Genomic DNA, 26,894 nt, shown 5'->3' with positions numbered 1-26,894 from the left:
AGTTGGAGCAGGTATTATTTGCAGAGAAAAGTGAAACGTTGAAAGTGTTTTAAATAGCGTGTCCTGGCTGGGGTGGCTGTGCACGGGAGGCGGCTGATGGCATCTGCGTTCCCCCTCGGATGGCCCGGGGAGCGAAGGCCGCGTTTGTACCCTACATGGCTGGTATTTAATGCAGCACGTAGGGAGCCCTGGCTGAGCTCGGGCACAGGCTGGAGGAGCAGAGAGCAGTGCCGGGCCCCAGGCTCCCAGATCCTCCTGCAGCAGCTCCACACATTCCTGCTGTGCTGCTGGCTCTGGTGCGAGCGAGTCCAACTGCGAGCAGTGAGTAAGGACTTGGGAACCCAGGGCATTTTTGGGCTCTGGGCCCAATCCTGCTTCCAGAGCAGTTAGTGGGAATTTTTTCCTTCTAAAAAAGGGAGAGATCAGAGCTGCCCAGCTGAGTCCTGCAAGGCCCTCGGCGCTCCTCTCTGGGTTGTGGGTAACCCCAGGCTCCCCTGTTGCAGCGGGTGGGGATGGACTGTGGGTGGGTGGCCGGAGCCCCCCGTGGGATGTGCCGGACAGGAGCGCTGCTGAGGCTGCTGCAGCTGTGGCACTGCAGTGACATTATCTGTGCTGCAGTGCCACGACACTCGAGCAGATAAGCTTTGCCTGTGAATGTAGGCAAAGTGCTGCAGGGGCACGTGGAGTTTGCTGTGTTATTTGGGTCTGGATGTGCCTGAGGTCCGGAGCCTTTAGGCCCGGCGCTCCCCGGGCACCGTGCGGCAGCGTGCAGGCTGCGGAGCCTGCTCCAGGCACATGTGTCAGGTTTTCCGAGCAGGTTGCCAAGCTGAAGGCAGCAGGCCTAGATTGGCCATAGACAGCGCGTGTGTGGGTGCGCAGGCGCCGGGAGCCGGTGCTCCGGCATCTGCCGAGCCTGCCACCCGCCCTTCCTCTTCCTCGCCGCTCCCAAGGGCTGCTGCGTGCCGGCTGTTTTGGTGCTGCCTGTGCCATCTGGCTTCCATGGGAGGAAGGTCCCATCAGCTGCTCGGGCTGATAAACGCAGCGGAGTTTCTTGGGAGAAGTATATACTTTCTTGGGAGAAGTATACTCTCCGTTTTTTCTTCTGCGAAAATCTGAATCTTGGAATACAATCCTAACAAAAATGTTTATTCCGGCGTTTGGAAGAGTTTATTAGTGCCTGGGTTGTATCGCCTTTGGCTTTCAGTGAAGTCCATTATTCTTTATCCGTAATTTTATATGGGAATCCTTTTGTGCTCCATATGTAGGCACAACTTCAGTGGACTTTGAGCCTTCTTTCAAGCAGTAAAAAATCAAAGGTAGTGAGTCTGTGATCCTGATAATGTAATTATGTGTTTGTCGGCTTTTTGATGTGTAGCAGTTAAAAATGTTTTTCTGGAAATGCCGGCATTTGCTGCCGTGCTGGAGCTTTGCAGGCTGCTGGGAAGGAAGTCCCTGGGCAGATATCTTATTTGCTGCTTATCAGCATTTTATTGAGCTCCTGTATTTATGTGCAAATATATTCCATAAATAAATCTTTAATGATGTGTTTTTTGTTGTGAAAAGTAGACGCAGCTCCGTTCGATTCTTCCAATTAAATACAGCTAATGGTGGAACTGAAATACAAGAATTTGGACTTCTTTCACTTGTTTTTCTGCATCACTGACAAAATTAACGCTTTGGGTTTGTTTGTTTTGTTTTCTACAACTTCTAAGCATTTTGTCTTTAATAACTGTTTTTTAAAAAACTGCTTTTTCTTAACCCTTTTCAGAAGCTGTTTTCCAAAGATTCCATGTTTTTTTGTGTAAGAGGAAAGATTTAAACTTTCATAATTGGTGTTTTTCAATGGCTTTTAGAGAGAAGAGAGAAAATACAATGAAAACTGTGATCTTTTGAGCTTTCCCCAGAACTCCTTCACTGTGTATTCAATTTGGGTAGCTTGTATGGGTATGTTAGAGGAAAAGGGGACACGTTGAGGAGAACCCAAGTAGAGGATAGAGAGAAGTCTTCTATGTGAGAAATTCCGTAGATCAGTGTTAAGGGCCCCACTGCCATCTCTGACACAATCAGTCCAGCTCAGAAGTCCCTTCCTAACCCACCCCTGTGTGTCTGGCAGCTCTCCTGGCTGAGATCTTGTGCAGCCAAACTTGTTCCAAACAGGGGTCATTAGTGGGTTGTTTCTCATGGTTGTTGTTAGCTATATAAATATCATGATTCAAGATGAACAAACAATAATATACTAAAGCAAAATACTGATTAAAAATTGTCTCAAAGACATTTTCCACTTCTTTCCTAAAATAAAACAGTCATGCAGTTTTTATTATTTTGATTACTTCTCTTTAATACCAGTGACTAATTTGCAGTTTTTCCTTAGTATCTGAAGACATATGTATTTATTTAGCTTGGGTGAGATTGGTCACGATGTAGAATTAATCACATCAGTAAGTGTTTCTGTGCTGCTGAGCACTCTCTGTGTCTGGATATCTGTTAAGTCAAAGAAAGCAGTCTCCTAAACTGGAATAGTTTTACTGTGTATGGAAGAATCATTTTGCTTTTGTGTTACTGCATGACAGTGATCTCAGATACCTCAGATGGTGGCAGAGCACAGAGAGTTAAAAACTCCCTGGGGTTTAGATTCTTATGTAACTAATGAAAAGAAATTATATAGATTTGTTGTATTTTCTGAGAAGTGGTACAAGCTTTTATCCTGAAAGGATATGATTGATAAAAAATTAAATGTAAGGCCAGAGTGTATAAAAAAATAGAGACTATCTGGGATCGGAGATTGACTGAGGAACAGACAGCGGTGGATGGGAACGTGGCCTCTGTGTCCCCTGTCCCTCAGCAGACACTGGAGTGGGTTCCAGCGCTGTCCTTGCTCCCCATGACTGAGCTGAGGTGCCCAGGCCATCAGCTGCTGAGCTCTAACGGCATCTGAAAGTGGAACTCGGTGTAACGAGTTCCTCCTCAGCTGCACTCACGTCCCTTTTCGGTTGCCCTCAAGTCAGATGCAAGGTGAAGCACTCCAGCTAATTCCACAGCCCTGCTGGGCCTGGCTGGACAGTGCCTGTTACGCAGCAGACAGTGGGCATGGAATGGTGCTGAGGATTCCCTCATCAACCCCCTGTGTCCCTCTCTGGGTGACAGCACAGGGCCAGCAGAGCCCTGTCACTGGGAGTGGGATGACACGCCAGCTCGGAGCAGGTGACATGAATGGCCCCTTCCCTTCCTGGTAATTAGCTCAGATTTAATCTCACCGAGTAATCTGATGCGTGCAGGGACGAGGTGGCTGCATTCAGACTCCTGACTCAAAATTATCCTCCCAACATAGCAATTGCCATGTTAATGGGCAAGAACTTTGAAATCTGGAGTTTGGTGCTGGGGGTGACTTTGGGAGGGGGGGTCCAGACAGAGATGGGTTAATGAGGCCAAGTGCACGAGCTTGTTGGCTGGAGCAAGTGCTCCTAGTAATAAATTATTAATAATGTCAGTATTGCCCTGTGTATGCCCTGCTCCATCAGCAGCTCACTGCAGTGGTCTCTCAGGACTCCTTTTCCCCATTGCTCTATCCAACCATTTCTGGGGAAGGAAAAGACACCTTTTGCAACCAAGGCCACGTGGCAGCTGCATTAGGAAGTGAAACCCCATTTATCTGATCGTAAAAAGGGGGAACCTGAGCAGTACCAAGGTGCCGGTGTGTTTTCCCTCCTGGTCCGGGAGATGTTTCAGCATTGGGCCTGTGAGAAGCTGGGGGGGTGTCTGCTGCACCTCTCACCAGTGAGAGCTCCTCTGGGTCACTTCTCCTCCCTGAAACCACTGGCACAGCGGAATTTGCTGGCAGAAGGAAGCAGTTGCTTCCCTTGCTGAGTCATGGACGTGGATTTTTTTTTTTTCTGTGGTGGAGGTTATCATGGACGATGCCAATAATCCCGTTTTATATAAATGCATACCCACATGTACAGTTAATCACCTGTCACTATGGGAGCGTTTCCAGCCGTGTGCAGTATCCTCTTTGCTGGTACAGGTACCTCCCAGCTTTGAATCTCTCCCGTGGCACTCACCCTCGGGTTTGGCACACGGCTGTTCTTGAGGAGAGCACCCGACTGCCGCTCCCACTGAGACAGGCCGGGAGATGGGGGTGAGGGTCACACACCTGCAGGGTGCAGGAGGCACTAGGGAAGGTTTTACAAGGCTGTGCTGCCCTGCTGGGGGGTCTGATCCTGGTCTGACCCCGCTGCCGTGGGTCATCTCGCTGCTCTCCTGCCTCGCTTGGCTTGTGTACATTTGCAGTTAATCAAACAAAATGTGCAAGAGTCTGATTAATAAATAGCTTGTAGATTTCGGAAGAGTGCATAGTTGTTTTGTTAGGGCCTCTCAAATGTCTTTGTATAGAAACAACTTGTTTAAAATTACTATTAATTAGAACAAGCATGTAAGACTGATTTTAATAAAAGAGCTCCTTTTTTTTTTCTGTTCAGTTTGTTACTTCTCAGAATTTTAACTTGCATCACTAGATTACTCTTATTTTTAAAGATAAACAACTTCTTTTTAGACTTGCTTGGGAAATTTCATTTCTTTTATGGTTGAAATTCCCCTATGCCAGGGTAATAGAGAACTTCCCATTTCTACAGTACATTACGTGGATGTTATCATAAAGGAATTACAGTGTGGATATGTTTTTATTACCAGAAACAGTATTTGCAAGTTCAGTGGTGGGGATGGGCATGTGAATTCTTCGTAATACATACATTTGATGGAAAATGGGTTAAAGGCAGAGGAATGCATCCCTGTTTTGTGCCCCTGGCTCCAAGATGCAAGAGCAGAGTAACAGCTCATGTGCCACGTCCTTGTCCGAGACAGGCACTGGCCTGTCCCTGTCCTCGTTCATAAATACACGCCCAGCTAATGCTGTCAGACTGTGAGTTCTGCGTGTCCCTCAAGTCCCAAACTTTGTAAGGGAAACTGATATATGGCCCAGGTTATTAAAAAGAGAAATCAACAGGCATATTTCTTGACTTTAAGGATTTTTTAAATTGCAGCAATAGTGGCTAATCTGTAACCGTCTGCTCCTTAAAGGAAAGAGGGTTTATGGAATTTGCAGTGTAATTTTCTGACTTGAAAATAGCATTACTGTAATCTAAAGTAAGAGAGGATTGGGCTGGGGGATTTGTATGTCAGTGCCAGTGGTTTGATTAGGGACAGAAATCTTGGAGCAGTACCTGATTTCTGCATGTGACTGGGGCACGTAGTGTGCAATGTGTGGCCTCTTCTTCATTATTTATCCCGTTTTCATGAACTGAGCGCACTTGGGGATGTTAAATTCAGATGGAATGTCACAGTTAGGTGGTTCTGCTAAAGCAGTTCCAGGAACTGTGAAACAGACTCAGGATAAAACCACATCTGATTGGGATGTGCCGGAGGAGCCACTGAAGTCAGTGGGAGGTTGCACCAGGCGAGTCTGTCAGAGCTAAAACAGTACAGAAAAAAACCTTTAAAACACTAGTACTACTACTACTAGAACTATGTATATCATGCAGAATATCTGGGTCACAGAAGCAGTGCTGGCAGTTTTTTACAAATCCAGTGTGGGACTCAGTAATTCGGAGCTAACGTGTGCTTTTGTTTTCGAAGGCTCTGAGTCCCAAGCTGCTGGGCTGGGGAACTGTGGAATCCATCTCAGGGTACAGTACCTGGGCAGTGCTGCTCCAGAGCTGGCTGTTCCCTGCTCTGCCTCTGCACTCCGTTTGTTCCTGGTGTACACGAACGTACCAAATGCAGAGAGGGGTCCTTCAGCTTTTCCGTGCTGTCCTAAGCAGTGGGTGCAGCTCCTGTGGAGCTACAGTACGAGACAGTTGGCTTGTTCAGCTGTAGTTTACTAAAGAGGATTTTTCTTTACCCCATCCTATTCTGTTATGTGGCCAGGATGTTCATTAGCTCATTGTTTCAGCTTAATTTTGTGACGGCACTATAATTATATCCCTCACTTGTGCTGAGGAGTAATTGCTGTATCTCTTCCAAATTTTATGTTGAGATATGTTATTGGTAAACTTCGAGTTTGGCAGAGGTGTTTTGAAAATACTAAAAGGCAGTCAGTAATTTTGTGTTCCTTGATTTAAAAGACAGGCATTTGGCAATTTCAAGCTTTGGGACTGCCCCGTCAGTGTAAATAGAATATTGATTTTATTCCATTTCCTATCTCATTAGAGTCATTGTCATGAGGATGAATTCACGTTGTGTAATTATCTGTTCTTGCTGACAGTTCTCATGTCATTGAGACTGGTGTTTTCAGCTTCCACTTTCTCTGAGCATAAAAATAGCATTCTTTCCTGCCATCTTCTCCTTCAGTGTTGGGCTTTTTGCCTGCCCAGCTTTATACGTCTTTTTTCTGAGAGAGGTGTGTGAGTTGAGATAGAGAAAACAGAGACGTCCAGCAAACCCAGTTACAGGAAGAGTGAAAACAATGGCTCTTCAAGAACAATTCCCAGTGCAGGGAGACATCTTATTTTTGTGTCAAAGACTGTAATGAGGAGGAAAACGCATCATTAACCTGGCTGTACAACATTTCTTTATAGCAATAATGGGAAGTAATAGGACTCTCTTCTGTGTTAGTTTTACTTTCTTGGGCATTTCCAGATAACCTTTCTATTGATTTGTGAGGCTGTTTCTTAATCATTTTCATTGACCCAGCTCAGCAGACAACTGAGTCATCTCTGTTACCCTCTTAAGGCATGACTTCTCGGTGTTATTTCTCTCTTCTGTTTTTTTCTGAGAATCACTTTTAAAATTTGCTTTCAACATTTTTTGCCTCATTTTCCTTGTATTCCCAATAATCAGTAAAGGCAAGGTCGTGCTTTGGCCAAACCAATGTTGCAACGTTCCCAAAACAAGTAGCAAATCCTTCCAAATTTCAAAAGTTGAACTTCAAAACCTACCTGTGGATTAAGAAAAGCCTTTAGTACTGACTGGCCTACTAGGTGAGGTCTAGAAACTCTGCTCCTAAATCAGTTTTAATGAAATAAAAAATAAAAAGTTCAGCTCAGTCCTTTTCCTGCCTGTCCCTACAGTTCTCCCTCTGGATTTGCTGCAGTCCTTCTCAGCTTATTAAAGAGCCCAAAGGAGACATCCCATGTGTCACCTGGGCTTTGCAGACAGTATATCCTGTAGTATTTGAAGCTTCTTGGGGACTCCTTGGTGGCTTGGAATATCACAAGGGAATTTCAAAGTGAGGGGAAATAGTTTATGGAGATAAAAAATTATAATTCTGTACTAACATCTTCCTTTATTTAGTGGAGATATTGAAGATAAATCTCTGCTCCACAGTCTGTCTTTATTTCTGCTTGAAGACTATTTTTAAAAGCTGACATTTCTGGCTGTTTTCAGGTAGATAACAAATTCTGACAAAACACTTTTTCTTCGAGTAACTGTGCAGACAAATATACATTTAGTATTTCTTCACGTTCTGAAGATTTACCTTCGAGGCATTACAGCTCCTCGGAGTAATACTTTTCTTGTGGCTGGCAGCCTGAAGGAGGAGGGGTGGAATTCAGCCTGGCTTAGTCAGTCACAGGTATGTCACCGACCTCAGCAGGAGCAGGATTTCCCTCTGAGTCAAGGGCTGCCCAATTCCTAACAGAGAACTTACTCCAAACCCAGGACTAAAACATGGTTTGGGGAGTTTCACCAGCAGTATTTCTCCTGTGAGTATGTGTGAGCACAAAAGCTAGTTTTCATCTCTTCTCATTTTGTGTGCTGCCTTCGTGCTCTCTTTCATTCCTCGTTAGGGGTGACTACTTGTGTAATGAGAGTGAAATTAAATATCTTGTTTGGGAAGCGTGGCCTTTAACTTGCATTGGCTTCTGCGTGTAAAATACATCAATTGCTGCTCTAACTCTTCTTGGTGTTTGGAAAAATCAATGCTTGTTGGTATGGATTGGGTACCAAAGTGATGAACAGGAAAAAACCCTGCTTAGAGCTGTTCCATAGCTTTGTTGTAGAGCTCTTCCTGCAGCAGCACCCTGTCCTGAGGGTCCCACAGGGAATAAACACTTATCACAGAGTAACACTCAGCAGTGGTCGTTGTGCAGCGCAGGGTGATGGTGGGATGCGGATCCAGCTCTCCCTGAGGAGGATGAGCTGCAGTGCACCTTGACTGGGGGCTGGGGGTGTGCTCAGGCTCCCGAAAGCTCTGATGTGCTGGCAGTCCTGCGTGGGGCAGCTGGGATGCCTTGTGGGCCTGGTGGCCCCACTGGCACGTGGCCCTGGGCAGAGCAGCGTGCTCTGGGCTTTCAGATCTCTTGGTGCTGATCTGTCATGGCTGTGAGTGTGGCACTGGTGGGAGAGCCAAACTGGTGTGCCTGGGCACTTGTTAGGGAACAAGTTTTCAAGACCTGAGTCTTCAGTATCCCAAGCACTGATGAGTAGTGACTGGTGGGACAGGATGACCCTGACTTGGGAGCTTTAGGCAGTTGAAGCAAATGAGTATCTGCGTTTACCACGAAGACAGTTGTTAACTTGTGCTTGTAAGTAATTATACACAGTTGTTTGTCTCATGCTAGCAGGGATTAAAAATGTGGCATGATTACAAGTGTCCTGGCAAGGAACCCACGGTGCCTGTTGTAATCTCATTAGCTCTGTTAGGTGTGCTTTCCTTCCCCTGTGGTTGTTCTGATCACTTGATCCCTGGAAAAAGACTCTTTGTAGCTTTTTCTTGTTGGTTTGCATCCACGCAGACAGCATCGGTTCCCAGGCTGTGTTCGTGGTGACTGTGGCAGTGACCTGCTCGGGGGCTGGTGGGAAGTAGGAAGATGATGAAGCCGTGTCTTTAGAAAGATGTTGACGGGAACAACCTTCCCCCAAAGGCAGGCAAGAGGATGCTGTTGGGGATGCAGTGATGGCAAGAGAATTCCCGTTGTTGGTGGTGTCTGTCAGCACGTCGCGGGCCGTGCCACCAGGGCCCCTCTGCTCTGTCCTCTGGGCTGCTCCTCGGAGATCCTCAGGCGGGGACAGGAGCCGCAGGTGACCGTTCTAGAGCTGTATTTGCAGGTGGCACCAGGCTTCTGTGGCAGAGCCGGGCATGTGAGCCTGGGCTCGGCGGAGCGCCATCCATCCTCCCGCCCCGGCCCCGCGGGGAAGGTGTGCCCGCTCCGGGGGCTCTGCAGCGAGGCTGTTCACGGTGGAGCCGGGGCAGGGCCGGCCGGGGTGTCGGGGCAGCGCGGTGCCGGTGTCCGTGTCCGAGGGGCGGTCAGCGGTGTGGCGGGTCTGCCGTCCCGCGAGGGTCGTGCCGGGGCTGGGCCGGGCCGGGCCGTGCCGGGGCCGTTCCCGCGCCGCCCCCGCGTTCCGCACGCCGCGTCCCCCGGCGAGCCCCGGCGGGCGGGCGGCGCCGGGCCCGAGGCGCTGCGAGGGCGGCGGGCGGGCGGTGCTGTCCCCTGTCCCCTGTCCCTGTCCCCTGTCCCTGTCCCCTGTCCCTGTCCCCTGTCCCCTGTCCTGTCCCTGCCCGGCCCCGCCGGGCCGCGCGCGTGTCCCCCCCGCGGGCGCGCTCGGGGCAGCGCGGCCGGCGTCTGACAGGCGCGACCTTTCATAAGACGGCCCCCGCCATTGGCTGCCTGCCCGCGGTGTCGCTGCAAGGCTCGCCGCGATTGGCCGCGGGCGGAGCGGCCGCCGGCCCCGCGCGGGGACGCGGCCCCGCCGCCGGGACTGCCCTGCGCGGGGCGCGGCTCGCGGGGCGCCCGCCGCCCCTAACGTGTCTGCTCTCTCCACAGGTTGGTACTAAGAAGTGCCTTTCCTGACGTCGCTGCTGCTTGGGACCGCTTCTAGAGCAGCCGCTGCTTTTGCCTTGCTTGCTGCCAGCTAGACTGCGACGACAGCGCTGCTCCGCTGCCAGCCCCGCGCCGCTGCGAGGAGGGTCCGGCGCTGCGCCCCCGCCGCCGCCGCCGCACTGTGCACTAAAGTGTGCCCCGAAGGTCAGAGCGCTGACGCCCGACGGCCGCGGAGAGGAGAAAAGCCCCAGCCCAAAGCCGGTGTCGGTCGTTGCTCTAAACTGCTGCATCTGTCTATGCCAAACTAATCGATCCCGAGCGCACCGCAGAGCCCGCTGCCATCGCTGCCCGGACGCACCTGCCAGCCCGCCGGCCCGGGAGCCCTCGGGAAGCGCTGCCACAGCCGCCGCGGCCCCACGCCCGCTCTCAGGATGGGCTGCTGAGCGCGGGGCTCGTCCCGGCCACGCTCCCGCAGGCGCACCTGGCTGGCAGTCCCGGCCTGCCCGGCCCAGGAGCGGGCTCGCCCCCCGAACTCTGGTGACACAGCTCTTCCTCGGGATTGCAGCCACCCGGTTTTACACGTACTTATTTTAACGTGGGGAGCGGGGGAAAACTGTGTTCTGGAGGTGGCACTTTCATCATTTCCAGTTTATCAGTTCAGCTCCTCGTTTTTATTGGAAATTTTAACTACCTGTAAATTCTAAAGATGGCTGTTAGCGTCACGCCGATCCGGGACACAAAATGGCTAACGCTGGAAGTGTGTAGGGAGTTCCAAAGGGGGACTTGCTCGAGACCAGACACGGAATGTAAATTTGCACACCCATCGAAAAGCTGCCAAGTTGAGAACGGACGTGTAATCGCCTGCTTTGACTCATTGAAAGTGAGTAAATATTACATTATATTCAAGGATATGTAGTTAATGAAAGAAGCAGTTGTAGCCGGAGGAGCCCTGCAGCCGAATGGGAGCGCGTGCTGGCTGCCAGCAGTGGGGTGTTCTGCTGCTTTTATTTTATTGATGCCTGTCGATTTGTTTTGCTGTTTTCCTCAGGGGAAGGATAGGGGGAATGAAGGGAAAATATGCCTGGCAGGGCTCAAATCCCCTGGTATGGCTACAGGATCTCATTCTTTGCCTCCAAATGATTCCCTGCCTGTAGCTGGAATAAAGGGCACTTCACGCAGAAACAGCAAAGTCACTGTAAGGATTCTTTGTTTTTAATAGCACAAACCACGTAAGCAATATGAGGATTTGTTTTCATTTCGTAACTACCAGCAGGTTGTTGGTGTCTCTGGACAGCTGATGGTGAACCTTAGAAGAGTGTTTTCCTGCCTGGGTTATTCGGGTGTCCGTGAGCACCCTGCTTGCCGTTCCGTGGTTGGCACTGCTGTGGTTATCCCATCTTTTTCCTAAATGCACTCGCCTAAGGGAGGGACGGTGCTTAACAGAAGGCAAGGTGCCTCTGGATGTGCAAGCAGGGCAAGAGCAGAGAGGGTCTGCAAGAGTGCTTATCCAAGCTAGGTACTGTAAATGGATGACTTGTTTCACTGTAGCTATAGTTTCAGTGATGGGAGTCAAATGTGTGGGTCCCTTTGCCTTCCCTTAGTTTTTCATGAATTAAATGAACTATGTAAAATACTCATCCCACAGACCAGTACCCACTTAATTCAGTGGAGTCATGAAAACATCAGAAGTTGGGAAGCAGAGATGTGTCTGTCAGCTTTGTCTCCAGTGTGATTTTGTGTTGCTGGGCCCAGCTCCCGGGGAGCGGAGCGAGTGCGTGGAGCTGGCTGCTGGCAGGGACGTGCTCGGGGAGGGAGTTGTAGCTGTAGCAGCTACTGCAGGTCGTGCACAGCCAGGCCCCGGCGCAGCCGGCAGGAAGTGGGTTACGGCGGGTTTGTGTCAATCCTGCACCATCCCGAGCTTGAAAACGTGTCTTGTCTCAGATCGGGGTAAAGAATAAAGCGTTACAGTGCTCTTGGGCCTGAAATACCCACGCCGTCACCCCCAGCCATGATTTAACTTGCAGATATTGAAGTGGTTTTGTTTCTGTGCTGTTGAAATTTGTTTTAAAGTTACGGTAATTAAAATGCATGCAGGGGTTTTAATTTTAAAATGTCAAAATAAGATGTTTTTGTGCATTAAACAAATGTGGGAGGTAGGAGCAGAGCCAGTGCTGGCGGGGAGTCCCAGCCCCGCCGTGTCACCTCAGTGCTGCCAGAACACAGGCCTGGCCTTGGAACCCCCAGCCTGTCCCTGTGTGAGGGGCTGAGAGAGCCAGGCTGGGTTTATGGTGAAACAGCACCCGCAGTGTTCCCTGGTTCCCAGCAGCGTGCTGTCTGGCCGCAGCGGCCTGACCCAGCCGGCCTTGCGCTTCTCAGGGCCAGGATCCAGGCAAAACGGTGGAAACCAGCCACCAGAGTGAACTGGACATGAATCTCCTTTGCCATAGGAGGCATCACCCAGGTTTATTGCAAGCCAGCATCCCCTGCTCAGACTTCTGACATTGTTGGAAGTGCCTTAAGATCTGAGTGCTGGATGGGAGGCCGGCGGTGCTGGAGCCAGGCGGCAGCGTGGGCTGGTGTCTGTGTAAGAGGGTTCCCCAGGCCCGGTGGCATGGCTGGCCCTTCTGCTGCCATCAGCAGGGCTCTTCGCTTCCTTTTTTAATGCAGGAGCTGATGATGACCTTTGCTAAGTGCTGCAAGGTCCGTGGGTGATAACCGTAGTTAGCGTTACTGCAGATCCTGGAGGAGAGGAGCCTGCTGCTGCACCGGGGAGTCAGTGCAGGCACCGAGCTGGGAGCTGGGAAAGAATCTGCTGTTTAAAAATACACTGCTGACCAGAGCTGTTTACTTGTGCTCCTGCTGGAAGGTTGGCCTGTGGCAGAGCTGCTGTGTGCTGGAGAGGCTCCCGGGGGATCGGGCGATCCCCTGGCTGCAGCCGGGCCACGGGGCAGGGGAGCTGCTCCCCGTGGGCCCCTGGCTGCCAGCGGCTGCGTGGGCTGGGCTGGGGAGTTAGGGAGCTGTATCGTGTACAAGAATACCTTGAGTAAACAGAAGAGAGAATATCTTCCTTCTGGGAATTCCCAGTGCCCATCACTGAAGCCACTGCTCGGTGCTGGGTTTGTGTCAGCTCTGGGTCAGCTTTGGTGTGTGCTGGGCTGAACAGCACTAGTCACTGTGTTACCTTGTCTGCAGTATCCCAAACTTCAGATGTTCTATAAAAACAATGTAGGGAAATGCTTCATCAGCTCTGTCTGGACCCTGTAAGGTCAGTCAGTATTTAGCACAGAGAAAGAAAGATTTTTGATTAGGACATTCAAAAGTAATTCTTAATTTTTAAATAATTCAGTATGTAATATCCTTGCTCTTTACTAAAATAGCAGTACACTGAGAAATTGACATTAATGTTAAGCTACTTGATTTCTTATTAAGTGTAAATAATGTTAGCATTAATTAAACAGCTACTCTTGCATTATCTCTTGGATGTAAACATATATTTAACCACTGCATTATATTTTTTACAAACTAAGAATGCATCTTGGCTGGGGGCTGGAATGAGATGGCCTTTAAGGGCCCTTCCAACCCAAAGCAGTGTGTGATGTGTGATCTGTCACTGGTATCGCTCCCAAGCCCTGGTGCCTCAGGAGTAGCTGCTGTGTGAGAGCTGACGTCAGGCAGGTGTGAGCGCTGCAGAGCTGCAGCCCCTGGAGCAGGACTGCTCTGGAGCTGGAGATGACCCATGTGCTCTGCTATATTTAGAACATAAACAGGCACGGCAGATACTGGGAGGGGACCCTGTGCAGTGGCAGTGCCCTTCACCTCTGGCCTCGGCCCAGGTGTCCTCTGTGGGCACAGAGAGGGGATGGAGGGGACAGAGCGCGTGGAGCGCGCAGCCACCGCAGCACACACCGCTGCCGTGCTCTGCCCTGCCCACAGGAGGCAAAAACAGGTGCCAGAAATGGAGCTTTAGGTTTGGGTAAGGCACTTTCTTTTCTTTTCTTATTATTTCTCCCTGTGAAATGAATGCACAAACTCTGCCTAGGGCTGGAGCAGGGAGAGAGGTGTTGACTCCCGAGGTTCTGCCCCGCTCTGTGTGAGGAGCAGGGGCACTGCAGCCCTGGGCTCTGGACACTGTCACCTGTTGGGAAGCACCTCCGGTGGGCGTACCCAGCAGCTCCTTCTGCCCCGTGAGCGGGAACAGGCAGCCGTGGTGTGTGGTGTGGGGAGCGTGGGGAGGAGGAGGCAGCCAGGCCGGTGGCTGTAACCTCGGAGGTGCTGCAGGACGAGGTCAGGGCTGGGACAGCCCCGGCGGGATGATGTCCTGCTGCCTAATTAGCGCTAATGAAACCTGCGAGGCTGGCCTGGAGGAGTGCACAAATCAAGATGAACTTGTGTGGGATAATCTGGCCCTTAGATATTAGGAGGATAATTTTAAACCGAGAATGATTATGTAGTGTATTCAAATTGTGCGCTGGAGCGGCTGAGTCAGCTCCAGCTCTGACTCTGCCTTGTTTAAATGCCGTAGGATTTTTTTCCTAAATTTGGATGCCTAAAAGCCTGTTAGACTGTCTACAGCAAAAATAAGCACTTGGGTTCCTAAATCAGGAAGCTGGTTTTCAACAGAAATTTGATTTTTAGTGTAATTTTGAAACATTTTCTTCATTTTTTTAATTTTTTTTTTTTTTTTGCTTGGAAAAATAAGCCTAAGTAGAAGTCATTTTGAAATTACGTTAGCCTCGTCAGATGTTCCGATAGATGAGTCATCTGCGTTTCCTGAAAGCTGAGATAAAGATGTCTGAACAATGGGGAGATAGATGTCAAATGCAAATCTCGTTGTGGGAGGCTGCAGATGCAGAGGACCCCCGTCAGTGCAGGGCTGCCCCTGTGCTGGGGAGTGTGACACAGGGCTCAGCCTGGCCTTGGAGCTGCTGGGCTGTGCTCAGCACCTCTGCACCTGGGCTTTCTGTGGGGTGGGAGCTGCTGTGGCCCAGAACCTGCTGGCTGTTCAGCGGACACGGGGAACACGAGTCACAAACCTGCCTTTGGAGCGAACATTCACCACGGGCTCTGCAGCTTCCAGATCGATTTTGGGTCTCTTGAGTTACGCTCCTGCTCAGGCAGCTCCTTCGTGCCTAAGCTGGGTGTCCCAATGAGGTGTAAAAGCTCTTCCCTACTCTCCCTTCAACAGGTGAAAAGTCTTGAGCTTTCACATTTCTCTACTTCTGGAAGCTAGGAGTGCCAGTCTCTTCACTGATGATGTCTGAGCTTGAAGCTGTGGTGCTTTGTTTCTAAGATCCAGTGCTTGTTATGACAGTATTTTGTCTTCGGGTGTAGAAGTATTTATTTTTAGCAGTGAAACTCCTGAATTCTGTAAATGTGGCTACCACCTTTTGCCAAAAAACCTTAAAAATATATAAATGAATTATTGTTGAGATTGGTGAGCACCTTGTTTCTTCTACCTCCGAGATGTAATTGTTAATTGTTTAAGTCTCTCTACTTCATCAGTGCTTCAAAAACTATTAATTTTTTGACTTGCTGTTCCCCTTTGTGTGACACTGACATAAGGGTGTAGAATAAGAACCTTATTTCTTTTTAAATGAAGAAAAGAAAATCCCAGTAAGTGTATCTCACTAGTAGCGTGACCGTGGCAGATCGTGGCTCTGATTCTTCTTTAATTAAGGCAGAAGGAAAAACCCAGAACGCTTGAGCAGGTGACTCTGGTGTAATTTTCCCTGTGTGGGATCTGGCATCCTTGGGCACGAGGCAGGGACAGGATCCCGGGCGCAGAGGTGAGCTGAGGCTCGGGCTGGGAGGCAGATGGACACACGGCTGATTCCAAGGAAGCTCGTAAAGCAGTAACCCTTGGCAAAAAATGAAAACATAAACAATGTTCAAATTCCTAAGGTCTGATTTGCCATTTTTCTCCTCTCCAGCCTGTATGTTTGCCAACAGGCTGAGCTCCAGAAGAGGAAGCGAAGGGAAAGTGGCAAATACGTAGGGAAAATGGGGCAATTGTTAGGCTGAGTGGCAAATAGTCCATTAACAAACCAAACAATCCAAAGCACGTGTGTTCCTCTCTGAGAAGATAAATGGTGTTTTGAAGTCTTATCAGATCCTTGGACAAAAGAGTTACGGCTCATTTTACAGCTTCAGCTCTGCCTCGGCAGGAAGAAATTAAATAAAAATTAAAACATTGCTCTGCAGCATTTGCACTAATTTTTTAGAGGCTGTGTGTAATAGAAACCAGCATGGGCTTCTGTTACAGTCTGGAACTCTGCTGGGCATAGTCAGAATCAGTAAAATTCTGAACTAGTTTACAAGGGAAATGTAAAAAGGCATAAAATAAGGCAACCTCATGTCTAGAACATTCAGTCATTTGCCCCAAGTCTTAACTGTGTGGTCAGGAGCAGCCTGTGAGGCCTCTCTCCTTCCCAGGATGACCCCAAGTCTCTGTTTTCCCAAATACAGATGCCTTGTTGCCAAGGCTCACAGAAATCTGTTGGAAGCAACAAATTACACTGAAGACCAAATGATCACATCTGGTTTTTGACTTTGGAAATGTGCTGGTGTTCCTTTGTTGGGACGGCAGGGCCTCGTTAGCTCAACTGGCTGTCATTTAGGAACTACTGGTGCTGCTTGGGAGTCTGTGCTTCCCATCGGGAGCAGCTGCTGTGCCGGAGTGTGTCCGATGCCTGAGGAGGAGCCTCTTCTCCAGGGCACTGGTTAAAGCCAAGGCGAGTCCTCAGCCCTCCTGTCAATTCACTCAGGTCCAGACAACCCTGTTAAGAGAGAGACCTGGCATCCTTCTGGGGCTGGTCAGTACCAGGCACCTCCTCAGTCCTCTCTGTTTGCTTGTGCTTCCTTTTGTTCCATGCGGGCCTTGCCTGAGCTCATGCGAGGGCTGGGGGTCCGGCTGGGGGTCCAACCTGTTTCTCCATCCAGGGCTGCACTCAAAGCAGCACTCAAATCAGAAATAACGAGCTGCCTTTATCCTGATCCAGAGTTCTGCCTTGTCCCTCATTTCATGGTGCCACTAGGAGGATTACTGCTGTTGAAATGAGATTTAAGTCAACACTGAATTGTCAGGTCCTGAAATACAGGATTATGCAAGTAAGAAAACTGTCTTAGGGTTCATGTTTGAGTTTATTGAGATACTTATGACTTATCCTCTTCATTAGGGAACATCTGAGGATTTAACTGATGCAGACCATTTGTTGAGGTAGTTGAAAGCAACTGCAACGTTTTGATCAAATAGAGGAAAATACATCTGATGAAGTGGTTTTTTAAAGAAGAGGAATGAATCCAGCATAGTGATGCTGGAGGGCTTCACCCTGGCACTGGCAAACCACTTCCTCAGACTGCATTTTTGTTATACCACACTCACTGCATAAACTTCCCAAATCCTTGGAGATCCTGAGGAGTCCTCTGGCTTCCCAGCAGTGGGGCGGTGGGTGCGTGGGTGCTGCTCCGACAGGAGGGTGTTTGCTGGAGCAGGAGAGGGGCAGGGGCCGGCTGGGGGAGTGGGTTTGGATCCAGCTTCGTCTCAGAGCACTTCAAGTCCCGTCAAGTTCCTGGAAAGACGCTCTTCGACTCCAGATTTCTCTGGACCGTTCCTAACTTGGCGAAATGCTACAGAGTTAGCAAGAGGAGAGACAGTGCTGCTTGAAGAGAGGAGCAGTTCTGGGAGCAAGCAAAGCTCAGTACTTTTTGCTGGTGTGGTTTCAGTGAATTTACGTGGGATAATTCCAGGCTTAAAGAGAGACATAAATAGTTGTGAGCCTGAGATTTAAATTTGAAAAAGAGGAATGGCAAGGTGCGGCAGTTGTCCTTCATGTCTGTGCACAGTGCTCATGCTGCTGTGCTGGCTGCATGGCAGAGCACGTGTCCATGTGCAGTGACAGTCTGTGGCTGGGGCAGCTCGTGGGGTCACTGGTGTCTCTGGGGAGCAGGGTCATTTGTCTGGGGGCACGCTGAAAAACCCCTCAGCCCAGGAGCAGCCAGCACACCCCAGGGAGCTGCAGGTGTAGTTGGTAACCACAGCTTCACAGGAGTAAAGCTCGCTGTTTTCTGCACTTATTGAGTTGTCCCTGTCTCCTGGCCATGGATGGAGTTGCTGTCCAAGGGAGGTACCCACCTGCAGAAATTTGGGAACATCAGGAGCCCTGTGGCATTTGAGCCCCTAGCAGTGTTAATGTTCCTTCAATATCCAGCTTTTCCAGTGTTGTTTTCCCTTTCCCTGTCCCTTCTGTAGGTGTTTCAAAAACATTCTCAGTGTTGAAAGCAGAAACACAGGCTGATCATAAACATCTCCGGGGGTAAGATTGCTTTCTGTGTGCTGGAGAGGAACCTGTGGAATAGCTATGTGTGTGTGGAAGCATGCAAGCAAGCAGGCACAGTCCCAGGGTGAGTGTGTAACAGTGGTCACACTCTGGGAGCACAGACTGATAATGCCAGAAGGGATTTCTTTATCCTGACAGGATTCAGTCTGAAGCCCTGTGCAGTGTCAGTGCTGGTCTTTGATACTGGGCGAGGTTGCACATTTTTTATTTGAGAGCATCTTTCCAGCCTTGGCTAGCCCAGGGAGAGGTTTTCATTCCTCAGGAGCCTGGCAGGTTTTTAGGTGTGCAGGAGCCAGCACAGCAGTGTCAGGCACACTGTTTTTCTTCGTTTGTTCTGTTATATAGGAACAAGGGTGTGCACATTTAACTGAAGTCTTTGGAAAAGAACAGACAGAATGAAATGTTTTCTGGGGCCTTAGGGCTCCTTATAAACCGACATTGCTGGAGCAAATCCTGGGAGGAAGAAAAGTGTACAGCTGGTCGGTGTCTTTGAGCAGAATTTGGCTGTCAGTGTGCAGCAGCTCGGAGCATGTTGTGCCACAGGAGACAGGGAGAGCTGGAGTGGGATGGGCTGCTGGCTCTGCTGGCCCTTCCCATTTCTTACAATGGAATCAGGGTTTAGAGCCAGCTGTAGATGGGAAATTGTGCCTGGAATTCAGCTTTCTGGTGGTAGGGTGTGTTCAGAAGATCATCTGCATTGACATCCCCTTGTCTGTGCACTGGTAAAATCTTCCCTGCCGTGAGCTGAGTCAGGGGATAGCTGGGGTGTCTGCAGGGACTGTAACCAAATATAAATGCAGGTGAGCTGGGAGAGCCCCTGGCTGGGCACACTGAAGGGTTAAGGAGTTCACACTCACTAGACACACCTCAGAGGAAGCAGAAGAGTCAGTCCTTTGTGTCCCTTTCCCTTGGTATTTACTCTAGTTGTTGCCTGGACACTGCAGCTGCACCTCCTGTCCGTGGAGCACAGTGAGATGCTTCCATGCACAGGGCACGCAGGTGATGGATGGATGGATGGATGGATGGATGGATGGATGGATGGATGGATGGATATGGCAGCTTTAATTCCAGGTTAAGTACCTTACAATGCAAAGTTCTTGTTGGCAGTGAAGAACAGGGAATTTTTTCATAGGAAAAAAACTCCATTTGTGCTGTAAATATTTCCTGGTGATGCCCAGGGGGGTTGTGGTGGTGTTGGTTGGTCCGGGGAACCCCTCAGCAGGCCAGGCATTTGTTGCACAGAAGTGACTGTTTGTGGGGTGGCAGCTGGCAAACTAGAGCTGCAGTAAAGTGTGAGCTCCCTGCAGCCAGGACTGGGCAGTTTGGGCTCCTCCTGTGGCTGGGGCTGAACAGGAGGAAGTGAGGGATTTTTAGAATAGTAACACCATGCATTGTTGGTTAAAACTGGCTTTTTGGGAAATGGTCATAAACTTTTGAGAGCAGGAGTTAAAGGAGTCTCCAGACCTCAAAGTCAACTCAATTTTTTTGTAGCAATATAAGTAAAACTACTGCTCTCACCTGCCAAGGGCTGGAATACCCGGGCAGTGTTGGTGCTGAGACGAGACAGGTTTGCAAGGAAGCTCACTGAACTCTTTGGGAAAAATCACCTAGAGGCATAGAAAATGTGTGAATGTTGGTGAGAAATTAACTTTTCTGCATGCAGTTGTTAAATAAGCAACAAGTCAACTCAAATGTGTGTTAAACTTTATGATGTAACTTATGTAAAGGATGTCAGAATGACTTTCTGGGTTTCACAGTTTATCTGCCACTGATTCCAGCAGGGCTCTGGAGCTGGAACATCCCTTCTCAGTCTGACTTTCCTCTGTGTGAATGTTCTGATGAAGCTGTGGTTGGCTGGGGGGCTTCCCTTGGTGTCTGGAGTACAACCGTGGGTCAGTTGTTCAGCACCACCTGTAGTTGTTACATTCTTTTTTCTCTGTTCTGTTTAAATGACAAATAATCAAGTGTTACTGAGTGACTGCTCAAATTCTGTTTTGATCACCTGACAAATTACTCGGTTCAGCTTCTGCTCCTTAATGTTGTGTAAAAGCTGTCTGAGCCCTGGGAGCCTAGGAAGGCAGGGATTCCCAGTGCTGATGGGGCTGTGGAAGGCAGGGATTCCCAGTGGTGATGGGGCTGTGGAAGGCAGGGATTCCCAGTGCTGATGGGGCTGTGGAAGGCAGGGATTCCCAGTGCTGATGGGGCTGTGGAAGGCAGGGATTCCCAGTAGTGATGGGGCTGTGGAAGGCAGGGATTCCCAGTGGCTGTGGTGCTGGCTGTTGGGAGCAGTGCATCTCCAGCTGCCCTGAAACACCTTGCTGGGGCTCTGAGGGCTTGGCCATAGTGGTGAGCAAAGCTCTCACCTTGAACTTGTTCCTTTGTAGGGAGGTTGTGGAGTAGAAAAGTTCTCATTTGCTATTGTACTACTTTCCTGTTTTACTATGTTTAGGGCCAGTCTGGTCTCACATTTAAAAAAAAAAGGCAGGGAAACGAGGGGAATTTAATAGTGGTTTCTGTGTGAAGTATATTAAAAGAGAATTTGGGTTTTTGAAGAGCAAGTACCTGTAAGGCAGCCTTGCAGCCCTGCCCCGAGGCCAATGCTCTCATCTCTGGGACTTTGATTGTGCCTCACACATGCTGAACCTGAGGAAAAAGTGCTTCTGCAGTGAGATCATGATACACCAGTCCTCCCTCTGAATGTTCCTGTTTGTTTCATCAGCTCAGTTGGCTCCCACACATGGAAAGTTTTTCATTTCCCACCAGCTCTGTGGCTGAACACTTCAAGTGAGAGCGTTTGAGTCTTCAGGTCAGGGGCACGTGTTTGAGCTCACACGCTCAGATAATATCTGCAGAGGTGGCATTTCCCTCGCCTCGGCATGGATGGGAAGGGTAGAAGGGTAGTGGCACAGTTGAAATGTCTTACAGCAGACTTAAACTGCCAGTAACAGAAAGCAGAGAATCATTAAGGTTGGACAAGATGTCCAAGACCACGGAGTCCAACCTGTGACTGACCAGACCAGAGCACTGAGTGCTCCATCCAGTCATTCCTTGGGCTCCTCCAGGGGTGGGAACTCCACCCTTCCAGTGCCTGACCACTCTTTCTGGGAAGAAATTCTTCCTGAAAATGCTGCTTCCTACAGAAAGATTGCTTCTGTAAAACAGCTATTACCCCCTTTCCTTTCCAGCATTGGGTTTGGGCTTTCGTACCCTCTCGTGGGATGGGACCCCTGCCTTGCCGTGGGGTGGCTGCGGGGATGGACCAGGGAGCTGAGCTTCCCTCCGGAGGAGCGGAACACTGCCCCTGTCTGCACAGCTCAGCCTCGGGGCAGGACAGTGCAGCTCTCAGTGCCCATGTGAAAATAAACAATCAGAGGGAATTCTGACCGCAGAGCAACGTTCTGGCATGTTTTGTGATTATTTAACTTCAGAAAAATAAATCCTGCCACCAGTGTTTCCCACTAGTCCGTGTCCAGTGACCTGCTCTGTTCATGGCTGATGGGTCTGCACCTCTGTGTTCTGCAGAGCCCAGGTGCTCTGTGAGGGCTTACAGACACTGAAAAACAGCTTCTGCTGTTTATGTGTTCTTTTTGCTCCTCTAATGTCATTGTCACATATTCCATAAGCTTTTCTGAGTTTTTTTTCTTGAGTATGTGGCAGAAAGAGTTGAGCTTTTCAAGGCTTCGACACTGAATATTCACCCTGCAGCCACATTTCTGAGCACACAGGGGCTCTCACCAGCTCCTTGTTCCTACGCAGGTCTCTGCTCTCTGTGTATTTGCTTACCAAAGAATTGCATTTTTAAAAATAAAGCCTCTACAGAGACTTTAGCAGAGAGGGGATAGAGAGCTCCTGAGAGCAAGTGATGTTTTGTCGTGGCCTTAGTTATATTTGCACTGTGCTGGTGCAGAGAGATACTGTCTTTATTTGCACACTGCCTTACAGTGGATCTTTTGTTCTGTCCTTTTATTGTCGTTTTGTTTCATGTGGAAAGTGAGTGAGGCCAAACCTCTGGGGTAGAAGGTAGCAGAGGTGCAGAGTGTGTGATTAGAGCAGCACTGCCTGTTAGAGACGCTTGAATGAGTGCAACGCAGCTGTCAGGCAGCTTTTTGTTGTACAACATTGATCTGCAATATCAGTGTTAGGAGGCCTGGAAAGCACTTGGTGCAGGAAATTGTTCCTGAGCTGTACCTCAGGGTTGGGGCTGTTCTGGGTGGGATTTTTTTAAGCAGATAAGTGTGTCCCAAAGTTTTTAAGGTGGTAAGTGTGTCCCAGAGTTCACAGTGCTGCTGTGAGGCCCCACGTGCCGCCCCAGCAGGGCCTCCAGCCGTACCCCAGTGCCAGGTTTGCTGCTGTTGTGGTTCCCGCAGGGACGGGAAGGGTGTTTATTTGGTTAGGGAGCTTTTACTGTGCCTCAGCACACACTTGCAAGGTAAAACAAACCTGATGTGTCAGCCTTTGTTTGCCCACGACACTTTCCCTTTTCTACACTCGCTTCAATTTGTTCTTTGTTAAGGACTTTTAACTCTCCCTTTGCCTCCCGATATCAAATACATCAGCTTTTTTGATATCTCTTTTTGTCACTGAAGTCTGAATTGCTTGTAGACAGACTCTCATCGTAGGAATTTTTCAATCATAAACTTGTTAAAGTTTTGTTATTTCTCTGCTGCTGAACCCTTTGTTATTTATATCCTTTTCTTCCCTCATTTGCCTAAGCAGTAAACAACTTTATTAATCAAGCTTGTCGACAGTTTGCCATGGTTTGGTGAGTTTCTTTATCTAGCCTCTAATTATTTTAAATTTGTCTTTTTTCTCACTACATATTCCTCTCTGAATGATGTAGTAAAATCTTGGGTTTGCATTTTTCTAGTGCCTTTACTAACACCCAGCAGTGTAGTAACAGTACTCTCTCCAGGGTGTTGCTGTGGTGGATGGCCCATGGTGTGCCCGCCGGGGACCTTTCCTCAGCCGTGGTTCAAACGCAGCCACTGCCACCTCCTGCAGTGGGTTTGAATGATAATGCTGATTGTTCAAAATCAGCTGCTTCCCTAAATTCTGACTGCTGTATTTCAGCTCTCCTTGCCTCCCCTGGTGTTTTCTTCACCCGGGCTGAGCAGTTAGGGTGCTCTCCGTGCTGAGGAAGGCGGAGGAGGAGCTGGAGATGTGGGTTAACTGGGTCATCAGCTCGAGTCAGGAGGTGGAGGAGCCTCTGCAGGATCCTGCCATGTTTGTGAAGGGTTTGCTGCAGTGGGGCACCCAGGCAGGACAGCCTGCTCCTCCTCTGGTGTGTCCAGTGCCCACAGCAGCATGTCCCATGCCTGCCCTGCCCTCCAATCCCTGCGCTCTGGCCGCTCTGCTCCCTCCGCCCCACTCACACGCTTCGCTTTTTTTGTCCAGAAGTGACTAAACTTCCTGTTATTCCACTCTGTCAGTTTTTCCCCAATCCTGCTGTCCTGTTGAGCAATATTTACTTGCCAGCAGCTTCCTCTGCCTCTGTCCTGCTCCATCGTGTTCCCACTTACCTCTCACCAGCCACACTTTGGTATTCCCGGCCCTTAGGGATGTTTGCATTCACTTAGTTGGACTTATATCCGCCAAAACCAGGTGGATAAAGAGTAGTGAACCTCGGGGAGAGTGTTAACTGGATCCTTCAGGAATGCACCGTGGACCTTATAGGGTCTGTGGAGAAAGAGCTGCCCCTTGGTTCCTGCTGTGAGCAGTGCTGTGGGTGCAGCCAGGGTGGCATCACGGCATTGCCCTGTCCTGAGCTGACAGATGCTGCTCATGCACGTGGAGCCACGCTTTGGTTTAGCAGGGCTTTCCTCCAGATGATTAGAAATCAAAGGGGCAGCTCAGGAGGAGGTTTTCCCTCTGGAAATCCGTGGGGAGCCTGGAGGTGCTGGCTGATGCCGTGGGGAGGTGTAGGATGGCTCTCCTCAGGTGCTGGGAGTAGCTGGCAGGGTGGGCAGTGGCTGAGGGTGTTTCTTGTGCACCCCCAGTGTCCAGGAACCTCTCCCAGCCCCACGCTGAGCCCTCTGCACCGAGATGGGACAGCCAGGCGGGACAGGGACGTCCCCGATCCGGCGCCTTGCAGGGCTCGTACACCCAGCCCTCACCACGTGCCTCACTGGGACCAGTGGCAGCAAATGGCCACGGCTACCCGGCACTGCCAGTGTAAAAATAACACCTCAGGAGGAATAAACAAGTTATTTTTGTGTATTAGGGGTGGCCATGCAGAGCTGACTCAGGGCCTTGCCTTGCGCTGCCACCAAGGGCTTACTCAGACATCCTGAGCATTTAGAACAGCCTGAGGTGCTTCCCCTGCTTTTGGGAAGGAGGGATGGTGCCAGTGGGGTGTGGGAGGTGTCAGTGCCCTGGGAGGGGCAATGCTGCTGTGTCACGGAGGAGTGGGCTGCCAAGTGCCAGGTCTGGGGGTCCTGCCGGAGCCGCTGCCGGCTCAGGTGGTGCTTGTGCCCAGGAACCATTAATGACATGGCATTTCAACAAACTGAGGGAGAAACATTCTCTGGAGGTGAGCGGGGACAGAGCTGGTAGGCATGAGTAGAACCAGCAGAGACTGGGTGTGAAAACTGACACAGAATGGAAAACAGGTTCTCATCTGTAGAGTTAAACCACTCATCACCCGTAGGCTACGGCAGGGCTGGCTCTGCCAGGGAGAGCAGCTCGCTTTTGTTTTACTTTTCCATGGCAGTGTATCACTGTAACAAGTCTTAATTTTAATTGTTTTCGTTTGCACGTGCTGAATTCTGTCAGTGACTGAATTTCAGGGCACAGTACCATTCCTGTCAGGCTCCCTGTGTGATGCTGGGGACCAGTGGCCGTGTACAAAGCTCTCCTCATTTCTGGGGGCTTGCTCCCTCTTCACTTGTAGAGGTGTTCTCCTATGAGGCTTTAGGTGTGCCGTAAATGCTTGTAGCAGAGCCTGTATTTTTTTCCCTCTGCAGTGCCATGCTGGTGCTGGCTTACCTATCTAAATCTTCACTTTTATTCCCTGCCCCTTTTTTGGGAATGGCACTGATTTTGATGGTTCTCCAAAGCTTTGCTCACCTCTCTGATGAGCATCTCTTTCCACCACCAGATAGAGTTGGCCTCCAGGTCTCTTAAAAATGTGACTTATTTTATGTCCCTCCTGTCTCAGGACTTCCTTGCTGACAAATTTCATGTGTACCCTCTCTATTGCACCAAATCCTCTGCTCTTGAAACACCTTTCCTTCAGCACCCAGTAGCCAGCAAGATGAGCCAGAAGAGCAACCCTGTGGCAGATGGATAAATTTAAAACCTTCTTTATCAGGTGTCCCCGAGAGTTGTGTGCATACAGTAAGCCCTTTCCCTGTTTCCTTTTGTAGTGCATTTACCATTCCTTTACATAAAACTTACTCTTATATATGATTTCAAGTAATCAGTCTAGCTTGAGGAGAAAGATTTCCCCCTTTGGTAGGCTATGAAGTTCAGGTGGGATGTTTGTGTGTGTCTGCAGAAAAAAAAGCCAAAGCTAACGATTCTACTTACACAATAATCATGATGCAGTTGAGAGGAGAAGGAGAAGAGCTATATTTGTTCTGTCTGGCACATTTAAGGAAAGATGCAAGGCTAGCTTTCTGTCAACCTGGCCTTTATCTTGAATGATTGTTCTTTGATTTTCACTTCAAACCAGATAGAATCAGCTTTAGAAGAAAAAATTCAAAAGGACGAGAATATTTAATTGCCAGCCAGGAGAAATAAAGAGTAAATGTGTGGGCCTTGGGGGTGCCCTGGCGTGGGATGTGGTGGTAGCTGGCAGGGACTCATGGCAGTGCCCTTTTCGGGGGGATGTGGCAGTGCCCTGGAGTGGGCGGCAGCAGCAGCTTCAGGGGCTGTTGCTGATGTGGGGGTGCCTTTGGGCGTGAGCCTGAGAGTTGACCTTACTCATAGGTGTGTGTGGCCAGGTTCATTAATTGCTCTGAGCTGCTGATTAAGTCACGTAGAGTCTCGTTGCTGTGGCTCCCGTTGGGTTGCCGTGGCTCCCGTGTTCGTGCTGTAGTGTCAGGCTGTGGAAGGGTGGTTGTTGTGTGCTCGCAGCCCGGGAGGGGTGACGTGTGTGGCTCTGGGTTTCCTCTGCCCCTGGTGTGGCTGGCATTGCCCTGGGATGGTGCACCCTGCTCGCTAATTACTGCTTCGTTAGCTCAGGAGCGCTCACAGCAGGTCCTGGCCCCGCAGCCACAGTCATCTCCCAGTGACACTTCCATGCTCCGGTGGGGTGTGCGGGCCAGCTGCTCCCTCGGGATTCTTGCTCCCATTAGGAATGTTGCATTAAATACCGCTTTGTGTGTACCTGCCACCGCAGGTGCCTTTCTGGGGGCTGATCTGGGGGGGCTGCCCTGACTGCAGAGGGGCTGGGCATTGATTGTGAAGGTGTGTTCTGTAGGAAATCACTGTCCTGTCAGAAGCAGAAGCCATTGGCTTCACTGAGTTCCCTCTTGTGGAAAACAGGTGGAATTTTTTCTTAGAAGTTGTTAAGGATTTCCTGAGCTTTTTTTTTTTTTTTTTTTTCAAAAGAGAAATCCTTCAGCCTATATCAGTTTCTAAAGTTCTTGTTGGACAGGGACAGTGCACTTGCTTTACTCGGGTGTGTTTGTGGGTTTGTCCTTTCAGCTGTGAGGTAAAGGCAAACCTCCACGGTTACACCTGTGGGTCACCCCATGCTGGTGCCGTGGGGACCTCGGGGCTGCATGTGGCACCCTGTGCTGCTGCTCTGAGGGACTCCATGGCCACCGTTTGTCCTGTGTGATGGATGTTAGTGGTCCATCAG

The 26,894-nt window shown here is 49.8% G+C and overlaps 1 protein-coding gene and 1 long non-coding RNA gene across 11 annotated transcripts in view; one reads left to right on the top strand and one right to left on the bottom strand.

The window, feature by feature from the left end:
• Positions 1 to 26,894, top strand: part of MBNL1 (muscleblind like splicing regulator 1) — a 63,423-nt gene that overhangs the window by 5,258 nt on the left and 31,271 nt on the right. For 3 of the 10 annotated variants that reach the window (XM_027891901.1, XM_027891903.1, XM_027891900.1), the window contains exon 1: positions 9,697 to 10,632. In XM_027891901.1, coding sequence (XP_027747702.1) covers positions 10,459 to 10,632 — 174 coding nt within the window. In that variant the 5' untranslated portion in view covers positions 9,697 to 10,458. Of the gene's footprint in view, positions 1 to 9,694; positions 10,633 to 26,894 lie in introns of those variants that run through there. The other 7 variants (XM_027891896.1, XM_027891895.1, XM_027891898.1 and 4 more) reach the window with 5 other exon arrangements.
• LOC114061420 lies at positions 5,181 to 8,069 on the bottom strand. Its single transcript, XR_003572116.1, has 2 exons — positions 7,679 to 8,069; positions 5,181 to 7,519 (listed from the first exon to the last, which is right to left on the bottom strand). It is a non-coding gene; the product is annotated as an uncharacterized LOC114061420 (long non-coding RNA).

Source organism: Empidonax traillii, unplaced genomic scaffold, assembly GCF_003031625.1.
Source record: "Empidonax traillii isolate 1590-97213 ecotype Southwest subspecies unplaced genomic scaffold, ASM303162v1 scaffold334:size599637, whole genome shotgun sequence".
NCBI lineage: Eukaryota > Metazoa > Chordata > Aves > Passeriformes > Tyrannidae > Empidonax > Empidonax traillii.
The sequence above is the reverse complement of the archived record's forward strand: the minus strand, read 5'-3'. Positions and strand labels throughout refer to the sequence as shown.